The 17,927-nt window shown below is 47.8% G+C and overlaps 1 protein-coding gene across 7 annotated transcripts in view; it reads left to right on the top strand.

Annotated features, from left to right (window-relative positions):
* Positions 1-17,927, top strand: part of ampd2b (adenosine monophosphate deaminase 2b) — a 46,361-nt gene that overhangs the window by 23,059 nt on the left and 5,375 nt on the right. For 5 of the 7 annotated variants that reach the window (XM_015342656.2, XM_015342658.2, XM_006628472.3 and 2 more), the window contains 16 exons: positions 2,938-3,068; positions 4,306-4,436; positions 6,574-6,642; positions 6,890-7,001; positions 7,895-8,081; positions 8,906-9,047; positions 11,809-11,898; positions 12,199-12,328; positions 12,734-12,928; positions 13,210-13,341; positions 13,647-13,810; positions 14,254-14,380; positions 15,839-16,002; positions 16,325-16,445; positions 16,655-16,828; positions 17,246-17,356. In XM_015342656.2, the coding sequence (XP_015198142.1) occupies positions 2,938-3,068; positions 4,306-4,436; positions 6,574-6,642; positions 6,890-7,001; positions 7,895-8,081; positions 8,906-9,047; positions 11,809-11,898; positions 12,199-12,328; positions 12,734-12,928; positions 13,210-13,341; positions 13,647-13,810; positions 14,254-14,380; positions 15,839-16,002; positions 16,325-16,445; positions 16,655-16,828; positions 17,246-17,356 (2,180 nt within the window). Of the gene's footprint in view, positions 1-2,431; positions 2,651-2,937; positions 3,069-4,305; positions 4,437-6,573; positions 6,643-6,889; positions 7,002-7,894; positions 8,082-8,905; positions 9,048-11,808; positions 11,899-12,198; positions 12,329-12,733; positions 12,929-13,209; positions 13,342-13,646; positions 13,811-14,253; positions 14,381-15,838; positions 16,003-16,324; positions 16,446-16,654; positions 16,829-17,245; positions 17,357-17,927 lie in introns of those variants that run through there. The other 2 variants (XM_069190394.1, XM_015342657.2) reach the window with 2 other exon arrangements.

Below are 17,927 nucleotides of genomic sequence, written 5' to 3' on the forward strand. Positions count from 1 at the left end.
CAGAAAGGCTCCTTGTCTTGCTGAGTCTTTCCCATATTTACCCACAGTCACCTGAGCTGGGCAGATGAGTAATAAAGCGCTCTCTGGAGCCTGTCTGCCAGGATTAATTACACTCAGAAGCACTAATCGATCTGCCCTTTCCACTTTCGGCACGTCCTGCCTCCCGAGTGTCTATGGCGCACGCAGCCACTTAATGCCTGGCGCTGTGTAAACCAGCTTCCTGCTCCGAGCTGGCGAGGGAAGCGCCTCGCTCATCCCCACCTGATAGCTCTTCCTGTGGCTTCGCGGGACACGAGGCCGAGCACGCAAGTCAGCAGCGCCCGCCGTGGCCCGGCCCCCTGCACAGGGCTGATGTGTGTGTCTTGTGGGGTGGGACGCAGTAGATTCAGGGCGGTTCGCCTTCTCCACTGGAAAAACGGGACTCGGTGGCGTCTGGAGCAGCTCGCCCTTCACGCGGGGGGCGTGCTGGCAGGTGTGTGGCTCTGAGGTCACTGTCGTGCTGCCAGCCGCAGGGGCGCGACACAAAATCTCTTCCTTTTGCTTCTCACCTGCATTTTGTTTTACGAGTGATGGCAGCGTTTGTGTTGTTGCCAAGTTTCTAGTGGGTGGGGGACACTTTCGTCTCTTTTCCCTCCATCTCCCTCTTGATTTGGGAGCAGACGTGACTGTGAAAGGATGGCCAGGGAGTGTTTCTGGTTAGATGACTGGTCTCGGGCTGCAGGGCGGGCGAGACCGTGCGACATGTTGAGAACAAACCAGCCTCTGAGCCACTTAAGTGCCACTAAGTGATCATCTGTGCCACTGCGCTGTGCAACACGGAGCTGAGTGCTCAGGTGAAGATGCAGTCACTCTAACCTTATTTATTAGTCCAGCTGCATATAATCACACAAGGACGTGGCATTTAACGAGAAGCCTTTAAAGACATTAATTCCACACTTCTGGCCACTGCACAAGCTCGCTGGCCTCGTGACATTATTCTGGATTTGTCCGTTTCAGTGCACCCAGGACAATTTCTGAAGCTCCAGCTCGTCTGTTTGCATGATATCTGCTTAGCCAGTGACTAGCTCACTCTGGGAGACTGGGATTTAGTTTAACGAGAGTGTTCTTGGAGCTCTGGGTCTCTTCTGAGCTGTTTGTCTGGTTGTCCAGTCCTTCTAATCTACCCCTTAAAACCATCGTAGCTTGCTGTAGCTGGTGTAGTGGGATGCATTGGAATTGTGGTAGAACCAGGGACAGGCATATGGAGGAACCGTGAAGCTGCTGTTTGAACAAAACCAGTGTTTCCTTGTGTGTGGCGGTCAGCTGGATGCAGCTTCGTCCGTTTTCCCGGGCTGGTGCTCAGCGCTTGGCGAGTTCCCTCAGCTGTGATGAGAGCTGCTGACTGCCGCGCACACAGGCCACCTGCTGGTCGCTGCGTGCATTGCTAGAGTTACTGCTGTAACGACAGAGTGGCTTTGAGATGTGAATCAGGATGCTTCTTATATTTCATGACAGAAGCCATGGCTGGAGCATGGGAGTAGGGCTGTGCGTGTTTATGAAAGTTTTATCAGTGTCCTGAATAATTCAGAAGCAGCAGGAGGGCTGAGTGAAGGAGCAGTAATGTCCCCCTGTATGCCTCGGCTGGCAGGGCGTCCAGTCCTGAGTGGATGGGGCGGATTGAACCCCAACTCGAGGTGGCCCTGGCTGCCCCTGTGAGTGTTCTGTCTGGACTAGTGGCTTGGTTGGGTCAGGACTGGAACATGCAGTATTAACACCGCCGCCTGGACCGGCTCGCACCTTGGAAGATAGAGCTCTGCTGTTTCAAGGATGCGTGCTCAGCTTGCACAATAGCATGCCTTTCAATGGAGAGTAGCAGTGCCGCTTTGCACAGGGCTTCAAAACAAGGTGAGGTGGATTTGCAGCTGCTTGTCCGAGGAGGTGGATTCCACACCAGTGTGCACAGCAGCAAGATCTGGCTCTCGGACTGGGCTGCTCTGAATCCAGGCTACGGATCTGCAGCACAGCTGCCTGGGGCTCTGAGGGGTGAGTGACATCCTCACCCCCCAGAACTCCTTGCCGCCTCTCCAGGGGGCCTGGCTGCGTGGGCAGCAGAGGCTGAAATGGAAAAGAACTCGTTCTCACAAAAAGATAAAGAGGCGAGATCGTCATGGCAACCGATGCAGTGACTCAGCAAAAGATCGGTAGCTGAATGTGTCTTGGTTAATTACCTGTCCACCTGGCCGAAGGCAGTTTGGTTTTCTCCTTTCTGTTGGAGAAATTTCTGAACCACATTGTGAGCACTGGCTGATTTTTTGCAGAAACTGTAGCAGAAGAAAAAAGCTGGTCTTATCTTGGGAAGGCCCAAAACTGTGGAATGTGTAAGAGCTGAATGAGGTCTGCAGGGGAGCTCCATTATTAAGGGACTTCATTCGCTGTGCTGGAGTTTTTGCCTTCTCTCTCCCTCTCCCTGTCCTGTGTGTCTGTGTGGCACAGAGGCAGGCACGCTCCATTCATTCTGAACGGGCAGGACGAGAAGGAACTGTGGGCGGAAGGCTGGCGTGCGCAGCTGGCACTTGGCGTCTGGATGCCACATCTCTCAAATTAATAGGGCCTAGGTTGAGACACAAGAACGAACACAAAAGCTTGGCATCGGGGGAAAGTAGTCAGGCTGGTAAGAATTTGTATTTCACAGCAGGTTCAGGTTTCAAACTCCAGCTGGCTGTGGTGCAGTTTATACCGATGAATCGGAAAAGTACCGTAGAGTAAATTGACCTCCGTGTGATATGCAGAAATATCTAAAAAAACGGGAAGAGGATTGAAGTGTCCTGATGTGGACTGAAACACAAGACCTGCTGGTGGAGAGCAGGCCTGGCTCAGACGGCTGTGCACCTGAAAGGTGATGGGTGCTTTAAAGACACTGACTCCTGCGTGCTTGTTATCTCCCTTCTGCTCCCCCAGATCTGCGAGGCGTCTCCGGCTCGTACCCCCTCACCTCCCAGCGCTCCCTTCCTGGGACCCCCATCTCGCTGAAGCACTTCCCCATCGACCTGCGCACCTCCATGGATGGGAAGTACAAGGAGATCGCCGAGGTGAGGAGCTTGAACCCGGCTCAGTCCTCCCCACTGGACAGTAGGGGGGTTTATTAATAATACTTAATAATTGCTTACACTTATATAGCGCTTTTTCTGGACACTCCACTCAAAGCGCTTTACAGGTAATGGGGACTCCCCTCCACCACCACCAATGTGCAGCATTCAACTGGAATGATGCGCCGGCAGCCATAGTGCGCCAGAACACTCACCACACATCAGCTATCAGTGGGGAGGAGAGCAGAGTAATGTAGCCAATTCATAGATGGGGATTATTAGGAGGCCATGATTGGTAAGGGCCAATGGGAAATTTGGCCAGGACGCTGGGGTTATACCCCTACTCTTTTCGAGAAACGCCCTGGGATTTTTAATGACCACAGAGAGTCAGGACCTCGGTTTTACGTCTCATCCGAAGGACGGCGCCTGTTTACAGTATAGTGTCCCTGTCACTATACTGGGGCATTAGGACCCACATGGACCGCGGGGTGAGCGCCCCCTGCTGGCCCCACTAACACCTCTTCCAGCAGCAACCTTAGTTTTTTCCCAGGAAGTCTCCCATCCAGGTACTGACCAGGCTCTCACCTGCTTAGCCAGTGGGTTGCCAGTTGTGAGTTGCAGGGCGATATGGCTGCTGGATAATCCATTTAGCTCATGCGTAACAGGTAGCCACTGACTCCAGGGATCTTATCGAGTTGTTTCTAAGAGGATTCCAGGGAATTCGCTTCTACAGCGAGGTTGGGGTAGCTTGTTCCAGACTCCCACAATCCCAAAGAAGTACTTCTCGTTTTCAGTCCTTAGTTACCTTAACGAGCTTGACACAGAGCCACTGAGTAAACTAGACCAGTAAACCTGAAACATGGAATTTCAGCCCGTTCCTGACATACTGTAGCATGCATGACAGATATTACTAGGAAGTGGGATGTTTTTCTACGAATCTGCTGGTAGCTGTGTGCTTGCCGAATGGTAGGAGCATAACCTTTAATTGCGATGGGTTGACAGAGCTGTCTAGTGCAGAGTGGGTTTTAATCCATAGCCCTGCCCTTCAGTGCTACTGCAGAGAAATGCACAAGGGATGTCGTCTTGACAGTTTAATGAATTTTGCATGCAGAGCAACATAATTCTGTATTTCTCTATTTAAGAAATGTATCTAAAATGCAAGAATTGTAGAGTTTGGCACTATAAACCTGTCCCTGGTGTCCAGTAATGTACAGGCGGGTTGATCGGTCTCTGTCTGCAGGAGCTGTTCTCGCGCAGCCTGGCCGAGAGCGAGATGCGGAGCGCCCCCTATGAGTTCCCGGAGGACAGTCCCATCGAGCAGCTGGAGGAGCGCCGCCACCGGCTGGAGAGGCAGATCAGTCAGGATGTGAAGTACGGAGGGAAGATGGGAGGGGGTGTCGCCAGTGTCTGGCCAGACAGAAGGCCTGTGTAGAGTGCGCTGGCCTGATCACATCGTTAGCCTGCTTTGTCTGTGGCCGAAGAGCCACGGTGTTTCATTTTAATGGGTGCCTATGCCTGTACCTATCGAGTGTCTGGGTCAGGATATGAGGGGGAATGTTTCTGTTAGACCTCCTGCGAGTATCCTGTCCAAATGGACATGTCAGCTAACCTCTGTCTCCCATGCGTTATCTGTAGCCTCAAGCCCTGGTCCTGTACGGCCCCAGGCCTTTGGTTTCTATGGGCGGCTGCAGTCCATGACTAAGGGGATCACTGTGAGTTAAACTCCCAGCCTTCGCACCTGCAGAAGCTCAAGGCGAAGCTGGGCGCTGTGTGCAGAGGTGGCCTGGACCTGCTGAGGGAGTACTGGGAGAGCGTTACTGGGGCAGCATGCAAGTGCCTGCTAACACAGGAGCTGTGCAGTTGCGTTGAGCATAGATCCCTGTGCTCTGGGCTGAAGGAAGAGGGATGAATGAGAGTTTTTGTTCATTCATCATTCATGAGTTCACTTCTCTGAAAAGCAGTGGTCATGTCTGAAATTTAAGTCAGTAAATGAATATATGCATTCCCTTAAAGTTGTGCCAAATTTGATGAGAATATAAATTCTCTTTGTCCATCTGAAGAAACTGCCACCGTGTTTGTACTGGACCAGCAGTGGCCTCAAGGCTGTAGCAGTGTCCTGTGTTTCTCTGTTCCTCTTCTTTCTGATGTCTGTTTTTCTTTATTTTCCTGTCTCTCAGTTTGGGAATGTAACTCACTTCTCGGTCTGAGAAACAGGGCCTCCTCCCCACTGTCTCTGTGTCTGGTCTTTTTAAAAAAAAATTTTTTTTTAGAGAACAAAACCAAACCATTTTACATATGAACATCCATTATTCAGCCTTACATTGCAGGCACAAATTCCTGTCTGTTCCCCTAATTTTTTACAATTATATAACTTTTTAACAAAACTATACACATTCAAAAGAAGGAAGATGTATACATTTATGAATATGAAAAGGGAGTAGACTTTATAAATGTATCTTATTAAATTTCAGTTATTCTGTATCTCAACAAAATCGGAACTTAAAGGTTTAATGTACTGAACCCATCTAAACCAATATTTGACAAATTTTTTCATTTGTAATTTTAGTGAAAATGTTATTTTTTCCATTAGATATATTTCTTTTATTTATTCAATCCAATCATTCATTGTTGGTAGATCTGTGAGAGGCCACTTTGTTATAGCTTTCTTCTCTGCTAATATAAGGACTCCAAACAAATATTCATCCATTCCCCTCCGATCAAAATCCAGTTTACCAAAATATAAAGCCTCAAATGTAAAGGGTACATTCCTTTCAAATATAGTTTCCAGGGCCTCACCCTGTGTCTGGTCCAGGTGGCAGACAGTGGTGTAACACCCAGCCGTGGTCTGTGTTGGGGGCAGCACAGGGAAACTACTAAATCCCTGCTGTGCAGCAGTTTGCTCCATTTCAGGTTTTACCGATAGCATGATGTAGTTTAGTTAGCACTGTCAAAGTAGAAAAGTGAATTGATAATAATGCTCATTAACAGTATTTTTATTCTCATCTGCGTGTGCAGAAACCCGCCTTTAAAATGGTCACTAATGTGGCAAACCAAGGTAAAAACAGAGAAGCGTAGTAAATCACAGTTAAATAATGGTAAAAGCAGGGAATTAAATAGAGACCAATGGCGTACCTACCTATTATACCACCTTTCGGTTTCCATTAGTAAAGTGGAATAGGTGTGAGTCAGGACTCGGGGAAAGCTGTGAAATCCCACAAGTACTGGCGTCTATATGTGAGACAGCATCTGGTAAGACCTGGAGTGGAGCAGACTGGAGCGCTGGAGGAGTCTGGCCTGCATCTCTACACACAACTGGCTTTAGAGTGAAGTCGGATTGACTTCATTCTCTTCACCCTAAGAAACAATGGAGTTTGATCACCGATTAACTTGCTGATTTTCTCTCTTTCCCCCTCCTCCCTCTGCTCGGCCTCTGTGTGTGTGGCCTTGCACGTGTGGCCTCTCTGTTTCTCTCTGCCGCGATGCTTCGCCTGCCGCACTGCCTTGTCAGGCTCGAACCCGAGATCCTGCTCAGAGCCAAGCAGGACTTCATGAAAATCGACAGTGCTGCTGATCTGGAGTGAGTGCCTGGCTGTTATTCACTGGGTTGTTTTTATTATTTTTCTATCACCTGTCTGTTCTCTTGAGTGGGTGTTAAAAACATTGGAAAAGAGAATGGGGAGATTGGGAGCGGGTGTCTCAGAGTACCAGTTGGCACACTGGTGTCTGTGTCTGGCAGCTGTGTGTGCGACTCTCTCCTCTCCCCCTGTCGCTCTCTTTCCTCCTCCTTGGCCCAGCCTCTCTCACCCCTCGCTCTCCCTCCGCAGGTACTTGAAGGAGCAGAATGAGGTGGTTATTGATCACATCACAAAGGAGCGGGAGCTGTTGGCAGAGAGGGAGTACCAGCGGGTCGCCATCTCTGGGGAGGAGCAGTGTGGGGTAAGGGGGTCCTGTGTGGGACAGGGGTGCTGGGCTGCACTGATGGACTTGGGGTGGCTCAAGGAGAAGGAAGAGAATGTGCTTAGGCAGCACCTGTCAGTGGGTGGGGCTCCAGAAGCAGTTCAGCCTCTGTTACGGGGCTGATATCTTGGAGAGTTTTTGCTTGTTTACATTTTTGGCCCATCTTTATGAAGGGGAAAAATATTTTGTGTATAACCTTTCTGGATCAGAAAAAAAGTGTAAACTTGGATTGGGGTACATCTTCAATGAATGGAGTATGCAGCATAAGGTGGTCAGTATTAAATAATTCATTCATTATGTAGAAGTCTGACTGTCCTGGGGTCTGACCTGCTTGAGGGATTTTTTAAAGGACTATAAAACTGGACTCACACTATACAACCCTCTGTTGTAATTCAGGGCACTGTGGGAAATTCACTTTTTGTGTGTCTCCTTCAGTGTTCTCCAGAAATAGCCATTTTCATCACAACTAGGCTCAAACCTTTACTGGACTGCACTGTGACTCCTAACTTCCCTACAATTAATTCAGAATCAGCCTGTAATATTATGTTACTTCTGCTCAGTTACTGCCCAGTTCTCTTTTGATGTTGCCACACTCCAGGAACCTTCCTGTTCTTTTCTCCATTGTGATGTCACCGCACTCATGACCTCACTGTTCTTTTCATCATTGTGATGTAATTGTGCGCCATTAACCTCATCATTGCCATTTCCACTGCGATGGCACTGCAGTCTGAGCCTCTGGTGCGATGCTGGTGTTGCTCTTAGCTCCATGGCACATGGCAGCCCGTCTGTCAGATCTTACAGGCTTCTCTCAGGCTGGGATGGTGCTGGGTTACTCAGGATGCTCCTGTTGTGTGCCCATCCTTTCCCTGCAGGTGCCCTTTACAGACCTGCTGGATGCGGCCAAGTGTGTGGTGAAGGCCCTGTTCATCCGGGAGAAGTATGTCATGCTGTCCATGCAGAGCTTCTGCAAGACCACTGCCCGATACCTGCAGGAGCTGGGGGAGAAGCCCCTGGACCTGCGTGTCTATGATGAGATCCCCGAGATCCCTGTGGCAGCAGGTAACAGTTTTGCCAGCCTAGTCCCGTGACCTGGTGTGGGCTGTGTGTGATGGCGCTGTACACAATTGTGATCTAACTGATTGAGCTTCAGCCTTCTGTCTTGGTCTCAACTGGTGTGACGGTCACCTGAGCACAGACTGAGCTCCGTGATAACAGGTTTGAGTCTGGATCATGTCATCCGCTGTCCCCAAGCGCCTGTGTACCTGAGGTTGGGGAGGGTTACAACGTCATTTTTGTGTTCATCCGGCTGCAGATATTCAGTATTTCCTACACATTGATGTTTTACAGAGTCTGTCATGGTTAGGCCAGACTACAAAGCACTGAGTCTCAAGCACTATGTTAGTGCTGGTGCAACCGATAAATGTACTTGTCTTACATTTATGTTAATACTCTACACTGTGCACAAGGATAGATATTTTTTTTCATGTAGAACCTTTTTTTCATGCAGAAATACTAATGTATCTCACAGACTCTTTTTCCTCTCGTGTGCACAATGTGCGGAGGCTCTGTGAAAATACACTTGAGCCATGTCATATTAAAATGAGCAGCTGTGACTGGGAGATAGTCCCAGCACAGAATGGAAAAGGGCAGGACCTGATGCTGAGCTTCAGGCAGAAATCAGGCTGTTTTGCCTGGAAAATGGGGTAATTTCACTGGCTTGGAGTGGAGGTTTGGAGATTGGGGGGGAGGGGGGGAGTATTTTTAACCCCGTTTCTCTGTTCTGGGCAAGCTGTTGCATTCTTCTTAACATCCTTTTTCACATGAAAGGCAGGTTGCCAACACTCTTTCTCACCAGCCTTGGCTTTGGTCTTCTCCTCCCACAGATGCCCCTGTGCACCCTCCTGTGTCAGACACTCACCCCTATGAGAACCTGGACATCCGAAACATGCCCCCCGACATGGGCTTTAGCTGCCAGATGGTGAATGGGGTGGTCCACATCTACACCAAAACCAGCCCCATGGACAAGTGAGCATCTCTCAAGAGCACCAGTAAAGGCTGCAGGAGCCCATGTAGCATTCTAGAAGCTGATCAGTTCAGCAGTCTGACACTTTTAAGAAGGAGTCTGTTTCTTGGCTTGATCCAGACACCCACAAATCTCTGTGTAGAAAAGGGTCTCTTGATTTCGATTTCTTCCTTGTTTCACAGTTCCATTGTGGGCTGAGAAGCAGTTGAACTTCATTGATGGGGATCCCGTTTTTCAAATGGGTACAGCCATCCCCTGGTTTATGCAGGTTACAGTGGGTATAGAAAGTCACCATCCCCTTTCACAATTTGTACCTTTTGTTGTAGCTCTGAAAATAAAAACGAATTAAATTAGGCTTGTTCCATTTTTGTTAACACACAGTAACCCATATTAGCAAAGTGAAAGAATTCTAAAACATTCTGAAAATTAATTAATATAACAACTAAGTAACTAAGTTAATTAAGTAACTAAAACACCTTATTTGGTTGAGTGAACAACCCCCCCCCCCCACCTTACAATTACATTTGTGAACTTGCTAAGGTATAACCAATCACCTTACAGATCACACAACAACTTAATTGGCTCCCACCTGTGATCAGTTGTGGTGGTTTTGATTAGTTCAGTATAAAAGCAGCTGTTTCTAGAGGATTCCACTGCTTGGAAGAGCATTTCAAAGCAACGAATCCACTATGGGCGGAAAGGTGCTTTCAAACGAAGTTTGAGATAAAGTTGTGGGAAGGTACAAGTCAGGAGATGGGTATAAAAAGATTTCAAAGGCTATAAGTATCCCATGAAGCACAGTCAAGACCATCATTAAGAAGTGGAAGACAAATGGCACCACCCAGACCTTGCCTAGATCAGGCCATCCCTCCAAACTGGATGACCGAGCAAGAAGGAGACTGATCAGAGAGGCTACCAAGAGGCCGATGGCAACTTTGAATGAGCTACAGGCTTGTATGGCAAAGACTGGTCATTGTGTGAATGTGACAACAATATCACAAGTGCTCCAAAAATCTAGCGTGTATGGGAGTTTGGCAAGAAAAAAGCCACTCCTTAAAAGAAGCCACATCAAGTCTTGTTTATGTTTTGCTAAAAGCACCTTAAAGATTTTGTGGCCAAGTGGCAAAAGGTGCTGTGGTCAGATGAGACCAAAGTCAAACTTTTTGGCCGGAATGCAAAATGGTATTTCTGAGGAAAACCCAATGCATCTTACCATCCAAAGACACCATTCCTACAGTAAAGCACAGTGATGGCAGCGTTCTGTTATGGGGGTGTTTCTCTTAATCTGGGACTGGGGCACTTGTCAGGATAGAAGGGAAGATGGATGATGCAAAATACAGGCAAATTCTTGAAGAAAACCGGCAGCCCTCAGCCAGGAAGTTGAAAATGGGAAAATGGTTCACCTTTCAACATGACAGTGACCCAAAGCACACCGTCAAGCAGTGGCTGAATGACAGGAAGGTGAATGTCCTTGAGTGGCCTAGTCAGAGCCCCGACCTAAATCCCATCGAAAATCTTTGGAATGATTTGAAGAGGGCAGTCCATCAACATCACCACGCAGTTTGACTCAGCTTGAACAATTCTGTAGGTGTCCAAATAGACTCAAGGCTGTAATTCAAGCAAAAGGTGCTCCCACCAAGTATTAACTCAGGGGGGTGTTCTCTTATTCAACCCAGTTATTCAACTTTTTTATTTTTAATTTTTTTTCCAGAAACGTTACTTTTTTTTCGCTTGAATGTTGCAAGGTACAATTTGTAAATATGGGAAAAAAACTGGAAAAGGTCTGATTTTGTCATCTTTCTGGACTTTAGGGCAACAAAAGGTGAACATTTTGAAAGGGGGTGGTGACTTTCTATCCCCACTGTATGTGTTCCTCAAAAACGTTAATGTTAAATTTCATATAAGGAAAATGAAATTCCCAGTACTTTGCAGCTTGCGACTTGTTTCCTAGTTTTATATAATTTCCCAGTTCTACTCAAGTACATTAAGAGTTCTGAATTGTCACAACAAGAGCACTATTGTGCACATTTAACTTACTACAGTAGTTAAGACAAAATATATAGCAGTTGTAAACTGTTGAACTTGCACAGCTAAGCTCAAGGCAATGCGGATGTCTTTCAACTGCTCGCCTTTTTCAGTCATTTCTATTGCTTTAGGTTTTACAGCCCAATGCTTTCTTCTTCTTTTACTGTTGTAACACTGAAGCCCCAGTAACATATTTTAAAAGTAAGGAGAATGTTAAACGATGAAAGTCCCTAAGTAAGTTAGATCACAAGGCAAGTGCCTACACTGTAGCAAAGGTGGCTTTGTACTGTACAGTATTTAAAAACCCGAATTAAAATACACACTTTGTTTGGCGAACATTGATAATGGATTGTTCGTATAGCGAGTTGTGTGTATCTACACTTGGAGCAGGACTCCCCAGTCCCAGTTAACTGTGCGCTTAATTGACCTGATTAGTCACAACTGTTGCATTGATTTCAGCTCCTAAACTATTTTACACTAATTTCAAATTCAGCTCTTAAACTTTATAGATAACTTAAATTCTGCTTTAATGTTTTTGCTTTAAAAATAATGACAAGCATTTCACAAGAAAGTTATTAGTAACTTTAAGTGTTTAATTTTATCAGCAATGCATAGGTGAGATCTAAAGCCCTGATGTTTTACTCTGGTTTATGTCTGTGCATGGAGGAGGAATCAGGTGGCTCGCTTGGGCAGGCTGAGCCCTGGGCCCTGTGGGTAAAGCTGTCTCTCTGTTCCTAGGAACACAGAACTGGATCTGCCCTACCCAGACCTGCAGGAGTACATCGCTGACATGAACTTCCTGATGGCCCTCATCATCAATGGCCCCGTGTGAGTGTGACTGGAGGCTCTGGAGGAGAGAGGGGCATGGGGAGGGGCGGCACAGAGCTGTCCCACTCCTGTGTTGTCCCTATGGCCAAAGAGTTGAAGCCACCCAGTAGAATTTGCAGGCATTTCTAGTATCTGCAGAATTAGCTGGAAATCTTCAAGGAAACCTTTTTGCAATAATTTGACCTAATCAGTGCTGGCAGGCCTGTTTGTAACTGGGAATGTTGCGGGGTAGAATAGCTTTTCTCTGGGGAGGAATGTTTGAGTCTATGCTTGCTTCCTGTCTACTACTGCCGTCTACAGGAAGTCGTTCTGCTACCGACGGCTGCAGTACCTCAGCTCCAAGTTCCAGATGCACATCCTGCTCAATGAGATGAAGGAGCTGGCCGCACAGAAGAAAGTCCCGCACCGCGACTTCTACAACATCCGTAAGGTGAGCGCCTGTCTGCTGTCCAGCAGGGTCTCGGTTTCTGGTTTCTGGTCTTACAGTAGGTACCTACAGGCAGGAGCTACAGGTCCTGGTGGTATTGATGGTGATAAGATAGATAATGGCTGATTCAACGAATTATCTGAGAGCTGGGTTGGGTATTAAAACCACTTGGGGATCTCTAGCACCAAGTTTGTCTCTTCTGCATCATGCGCACCGTGGTGTTCACATGTTCTACATTCTGTGAGTTTCTTAACCAGGTAGGTTAGTGCCAGTTAAGGAAGTGGTAAGTGTCCCGCTGTCCAGACTCTTCCTGCACCACAGGGCACTGCTGTGTATAGGAAGGTATTGGTTTTTCCTTGCCCCTGCTGTGCAGCACTCACCCCCACAGCTCTCTTGCCCCCCTTGCAGGTGGACACACACATCCACGCCTCATCCTGCATGAACCAGAAGCACCTGCTGCGCTTCATCAAGAGGGCCATGAAGAAGTACCCGGGCGAGATCGTGCACGTGGAGAAGGGCAAGGGCCAGACGCTCATGGAGGTCTTCGAGACCATGAACCTCACGGCCTACGACCTCAGTGTGGACACCCTGGACATGCACGCTGTAAGGATGTCAGGGGGTCAGGGGTTAATTTCTTGTGTGGAATCAGTATTGTTACTTACTTCTCTGCTTCCACGTTTGTTTAAACGCCAGTAGTGCATTTTGTCTTGTGTGTCCTTCTGTGTTCTGCAACACTTCACACTTCTACAGACATTGTGAGCTGGAGGGAGCCACTCTGTTACCCATCTGCCACATGAAATCTGCATCATTCTTTCCTTTTTTGTTTGCCGGTGAAATACATTGAATTATTTTCTGTTTTTTTTTTTTACCCCACTGTCTCTCAGGACCGAAACACCTTCCACCGTTTTGACAAGTTCAACGCCAAGTACAACCCCATTGGGGAGTCCATCCTGCGGGAGATCTTCATCAAGACAGACAACCATGTAGAGGGGAAGTACTTTGGGCACATCATCAAGGTATGGCCCTGCTTGCCTGATGACATTTAGGGTGCCAAGAACCTGTTTTTTATAGTCAAGAAGCACAAAATGGAGCAGGCTCAGACATAGCAGGAGCTTTGTACAGATCACATTTTGGAGCCACTCATGCAGAAATCCGTATAATTCCTAAGGATTCACAAACTTTTTCTCGCAACTGTATGTCAAAATACTGTGGGAACAGTGGATAGGTCTGTTTTGTTTGTATGCTGATTTCTCTCTCTCCATCTCTCCGTTCTGCTCCCCCTTCCTTTCTCTCCCCTTCTCTTGGCTGCTCTGCTGCCCAGGAGGTGATGGCTGACCTAGAGGAGAGTAAATACCAGAATGTGGAGCTGCGTCTGTCCATCTACGGCCGCTCCCGGGACGAGTGGGACAAGCTGGCGCAGTGGGCAGTGAAGTACAAGGTCTACTCTGACAACGTGCGCTGGCTGGTGCAGGTTCCTCGGCTCTTGTGAGTCCATGAGTCCATTGTGCTTCCAGGTCAGGAGTCGTGTGATCTGGTGTGTGTTTGACAAACTCAGCTGGGATGAACCAACCTACTAGGACCCAGTTTCACAAAGACCTGCAGCAGCCTGCAGGATACAGCTCAATATATGAGAGAAACAAATCCCAATTTGAACAGATAAACTGTTGTTTTGTGCAAATGCACCATCCTGCTGGAAATACTGTTTCTTGATAGGAGAAGTCTGTCTGCATATCACTATATCTGTTCTTTTAGTATGAAGAAAATATAGCCATACCCATGGTTCTTCTCTGACCATCTCATACTGTATGTTCGCTGTATATTTTGGGCATGTCTGTTGTGTATGCTGTTCAGTGGCATCAGTTTTGTGGGGCAGTATCTAGTTCCCCTTTTGCACTCTGACCTTTGCTCCCTGTATGATCTATCCTCAGCGATGTCTACCACACCAAGAAGCAGCTAGCCAACTTCCAGGAGATGCTGGAAAACATCTTCCTGCCACTATTCGAGGTCACGGTGAACCCGCGCAGCCACCCTGAGCTGCACCTCTTCCTGCAACATGTGAGTAAGCTGGAGCTGCCTGGGATCCTGGGCACCCAGCCCTTCACACTGTCCAGGGTTCTAAACACCCAGCCCTTCACACTGTCCAGGGTTCTAAACACCCAGCCCTTCACACTGTCCAGGGTTCTAAACACCCCAGCCCTTCACACTGTCCAGGGTCCCGCACACCACAGCCCTTCACACTGTCCAGGGTTCTAAACACCACAGCCTTCACACTGTCCAGGGTTCTAAACACCCCAGCCCTTCACACTGTCCAGGGTCCCGCACACCACAGCCTTCACACTGTCCAGGGTTCTAAACACCCCAGCTCTTCACACTGTCCAGGGTTCTAAACACCCCAGCTCTTCACACTGTCCAGGGTTCTAAACACCCCACAGCCTTCACACTGTCCAGGGTCCCGCACACCACAGCCTTCACACTGTCCAGAGTCCCGCACACCACAGCCTTCACACTGTCCAGGGTCCCGCACACCACAGCCTTCACACTGTCCAGAGTCCCGCACACCAAACCCTTCACACTGTCCAGGGTCCCACACACCACTGAAAATGGTTTTTAAATGATCATGCATTTTCGGCCAGAGTAGGGTTAGGGTTAGAAGAACCGTTAAATGTTGACTGCACCTATGCTTCTAATTGCGCTTTAAATGATCAAATTAAGAGAGTTTGCACAGTAGATCTTGTTATCTTAAAGGTTTTGATCTGGCTCATTTATTGGATACAATTACTGTACAGTACCTTATACAAAATGAGCAGGAAAAAGTGTTGGAAAAAACAAGTTGAAGATAGGGGCAAATTATAAGTTGTCCTAATGTTCACTTGTGCCCCCAAATCCAGCACCGATTGTAAAAAATGTCTAAGTGGTGTGGGAATGTTAACCCTAACCCTAGGCGGGGTCTCAAAAGAGCAAATCTGTTATCTGTCTCTGAAGCCCTCAAATCATGAGATTTGAAAATGGTTCTCAAACTTTATAATATGAGTCTAAAATGATCAAAACCAAGGAACACTCTTCATGGAAATGTATATTTTTCACAATTGTAACTTCTTTGGACAAGTTTTCAAACAGCTGAAAAGGGCTTTGAAAATGGGTTTGAAATGATCGTAGATTTCAGGCCAGAGTAGGGTTAGGGTTAGAAGAACAGTTAAATGTTGAAGCTATGCTTATAATTGCGCTTTAAATAAAAGTATAAGAGTTTAAACAGGAGAATAGGTTATCATACAACGGTCACTGTGCTCACAGTATCAGTGTACAACTTTAAATGTATTTTTCCTATACCACTGTTTCCATCACTGTGGTTCAGCAATTTGAAGGCTCTAAAATTGAACTGATTTGAGGTACAGTTAGAAGTTCATGTTTTAGGAGCTCCTGCAGTTAAGGATATTGTTCCTGTTAGAACAGCTGGAGTGGCTATTTTCTGTCTAGTTCAGCTTGGTTTGATTACTGACATTTGTGTGCCCCTAGGTGGTGGGATTTGACAGTGTGGACGACGAATCCAAACCAGAGCATCACATCTTCAACCTGGACAGCCCACTGCCAGCCAACTGGACAGAGGAGGACAACCCCCCCTACTCCTACTACCTCTACTACATGTACGCCAATATGGCTGTGCTGAACCACCTGCGCAGGTACAGCCCCTCTTTGTCACTGTGCTGCCTTGGGACGGTCAAGGGGATAGCAGGGTAGTAGGTATAGCAAGGTGTCCTAATGCATTTTTTTTGAAGTTCAGAGAATCCAGGAGGCCACAGGATTACATTAATTTTATTCAAGCGTACTGTGCATTTGCAGGAAGTTCCAAATTAGTTAGAGTGTTGTTTTGAGAACTTCCTTTCATACTCCAAGCCCTTTCATGCCAGGATATGTTTGCCTCCAGTTCCTCTGAGAGGTTTGAAAGCAGCAAGTTGATCTCGTGTTTTGATGCGCCTTTCCTTTCCTGGGTCTCTTTTGCAGGAGGCGGGGCTTTCAAACATTTGTGCTCCGCCCCCACTGTGGGGAGGCAGGGCCAATCCACCACCTGGTGTCGGGCTTCATGCTGTCAGAGAACATCTCTCATGGGCTGCTCCTGCGCAAGGTGGGCCCCGTCCTGCCTGCTTCAAGGGCGCTTCTGATACGGGACTAGCAGGTGTACTCCTGCAATGTCCCTACTGAAGTTGTCAGAAATAGTTTTTTTAACAGGAAGTACTTAATAACACTTTGTTCGCTGAATGTCGGGGGGTGTGGTTGAGGTGGGGCAGGATATAGTTGTTTTCGCAGTTTCAGGCTGTTTCTCTGCTCTTCCAGGCACCTGTGCTGCAGTATCTCTACTACCTGGCCCAGATTGGAATCGCCATGTCGCCGCTTAGCAACAACAGCCTGTTCCTCAGTTACCATAGAAACCCACTCCCAGAGTACCTGTCCCGCGGACTGATAGTCTCCCTGTCGACTGATGACCCCTTGCAGTTCCACTTCACCAAGGTCAGCCCTCTCCCCATCTATTTCAAACCTGGATCCCACACTTACAAACAGAGTAAGACAGCTCTGTACGCACAAGTGTTCTACTCCGACTGCTGTAAACTAGTCGGAAGATCTTTAACATGCACTGGAATGGCAGAGGTGTGCAGGTGGTCAAGAGAAGGACCCACAGGGCTGTGACTGACCTGTCTTCCACAAGTGGAAGTGGATTTTAAACCAAGACAGGAGTCACTAGACTGGTGGGAGGGTGGAACAAATTTCCCAGCCGTGTCGCTGAAGCCGATATCCTGAGTTCTTTCAAGAAACGGCTGGACGAGATCCTGGGAGCAGTGAGCTAGTGACTACCAAAAGGACTAGGACCCAGTGGCCTCCTCTGGTTTGTAACGGTTGTTCTGTCTGCCTGCCTGTCTCTGTGTGCAGGAGCCTCTCATGGAGGAGTACAGTATTGCAGCCCAGGTGTGGAAGCTGAGCTCCTGCGACATGTGTGAGCTGTCCAGGAACAGCGTGCTGATGAGCGGGTTCTCGCACAAGGTGAGGGTCTGTTCCACGCCCTGTGTGTGTGTGAGGAGTGTGGATGTGCGCTGGCCGCTATCAACACTGTAATAAAGACTCAGGCACCACGTTGCACATCAGCCTGCTGACACCTGTCACTCTGCCACATCCTGATGAACCAGGTGGATCTTTACAGGCAAGTGCTGCATCCGGTTTCCCATGTTTTGGTATTCAGAAAGGTTTGGGATTTTTGCTGGCTCTGTACAAATTTAACTTTTTTTTATAGACTCTGTGGTCCTTGGGGGGCTAAATTTAAGTCTGGGGGAAGACACTCTTCTCTCAGCCTGTGCTTTATTTGTGTTCCTCCCTCACTGTCCTGTGGATGCTGTCTGGTAGCACATGAGTGAGTGTGGGAGGGTGCACACTTCGTCTTTGCAGACTGGCGCTCTGCTGTTGCGTCTTGAGACTGGGATAAAAACAGATCTGATCGAGTGTGTAGCTGGCGTGAATGGAGGAGTGTCTGTGCCCTTTTCAGCTCCCATGCTTTGATAATTGATCGGGCTGACTGTTGGGAGAAATTCATCATACAGAGAGGACAGCCAGCTGGCCA

This window comes from Lepisosteus oculatus, chromosome 5 (assembly GCF_040954835.1).
Source record: "Lepisosteus oculatus isolate fLepOcu1 chromosome 5, fLepOcu1.hap2, whole genome shotgun sequence".
Taxonomy (NCBI): domain Eukaryota; kingdom Metazoa; phylum Chordata; class Actinopteri; order Semionotiformes; family Lepisosteidae; genus Lepisosteus; species Lepisosteus oculatus.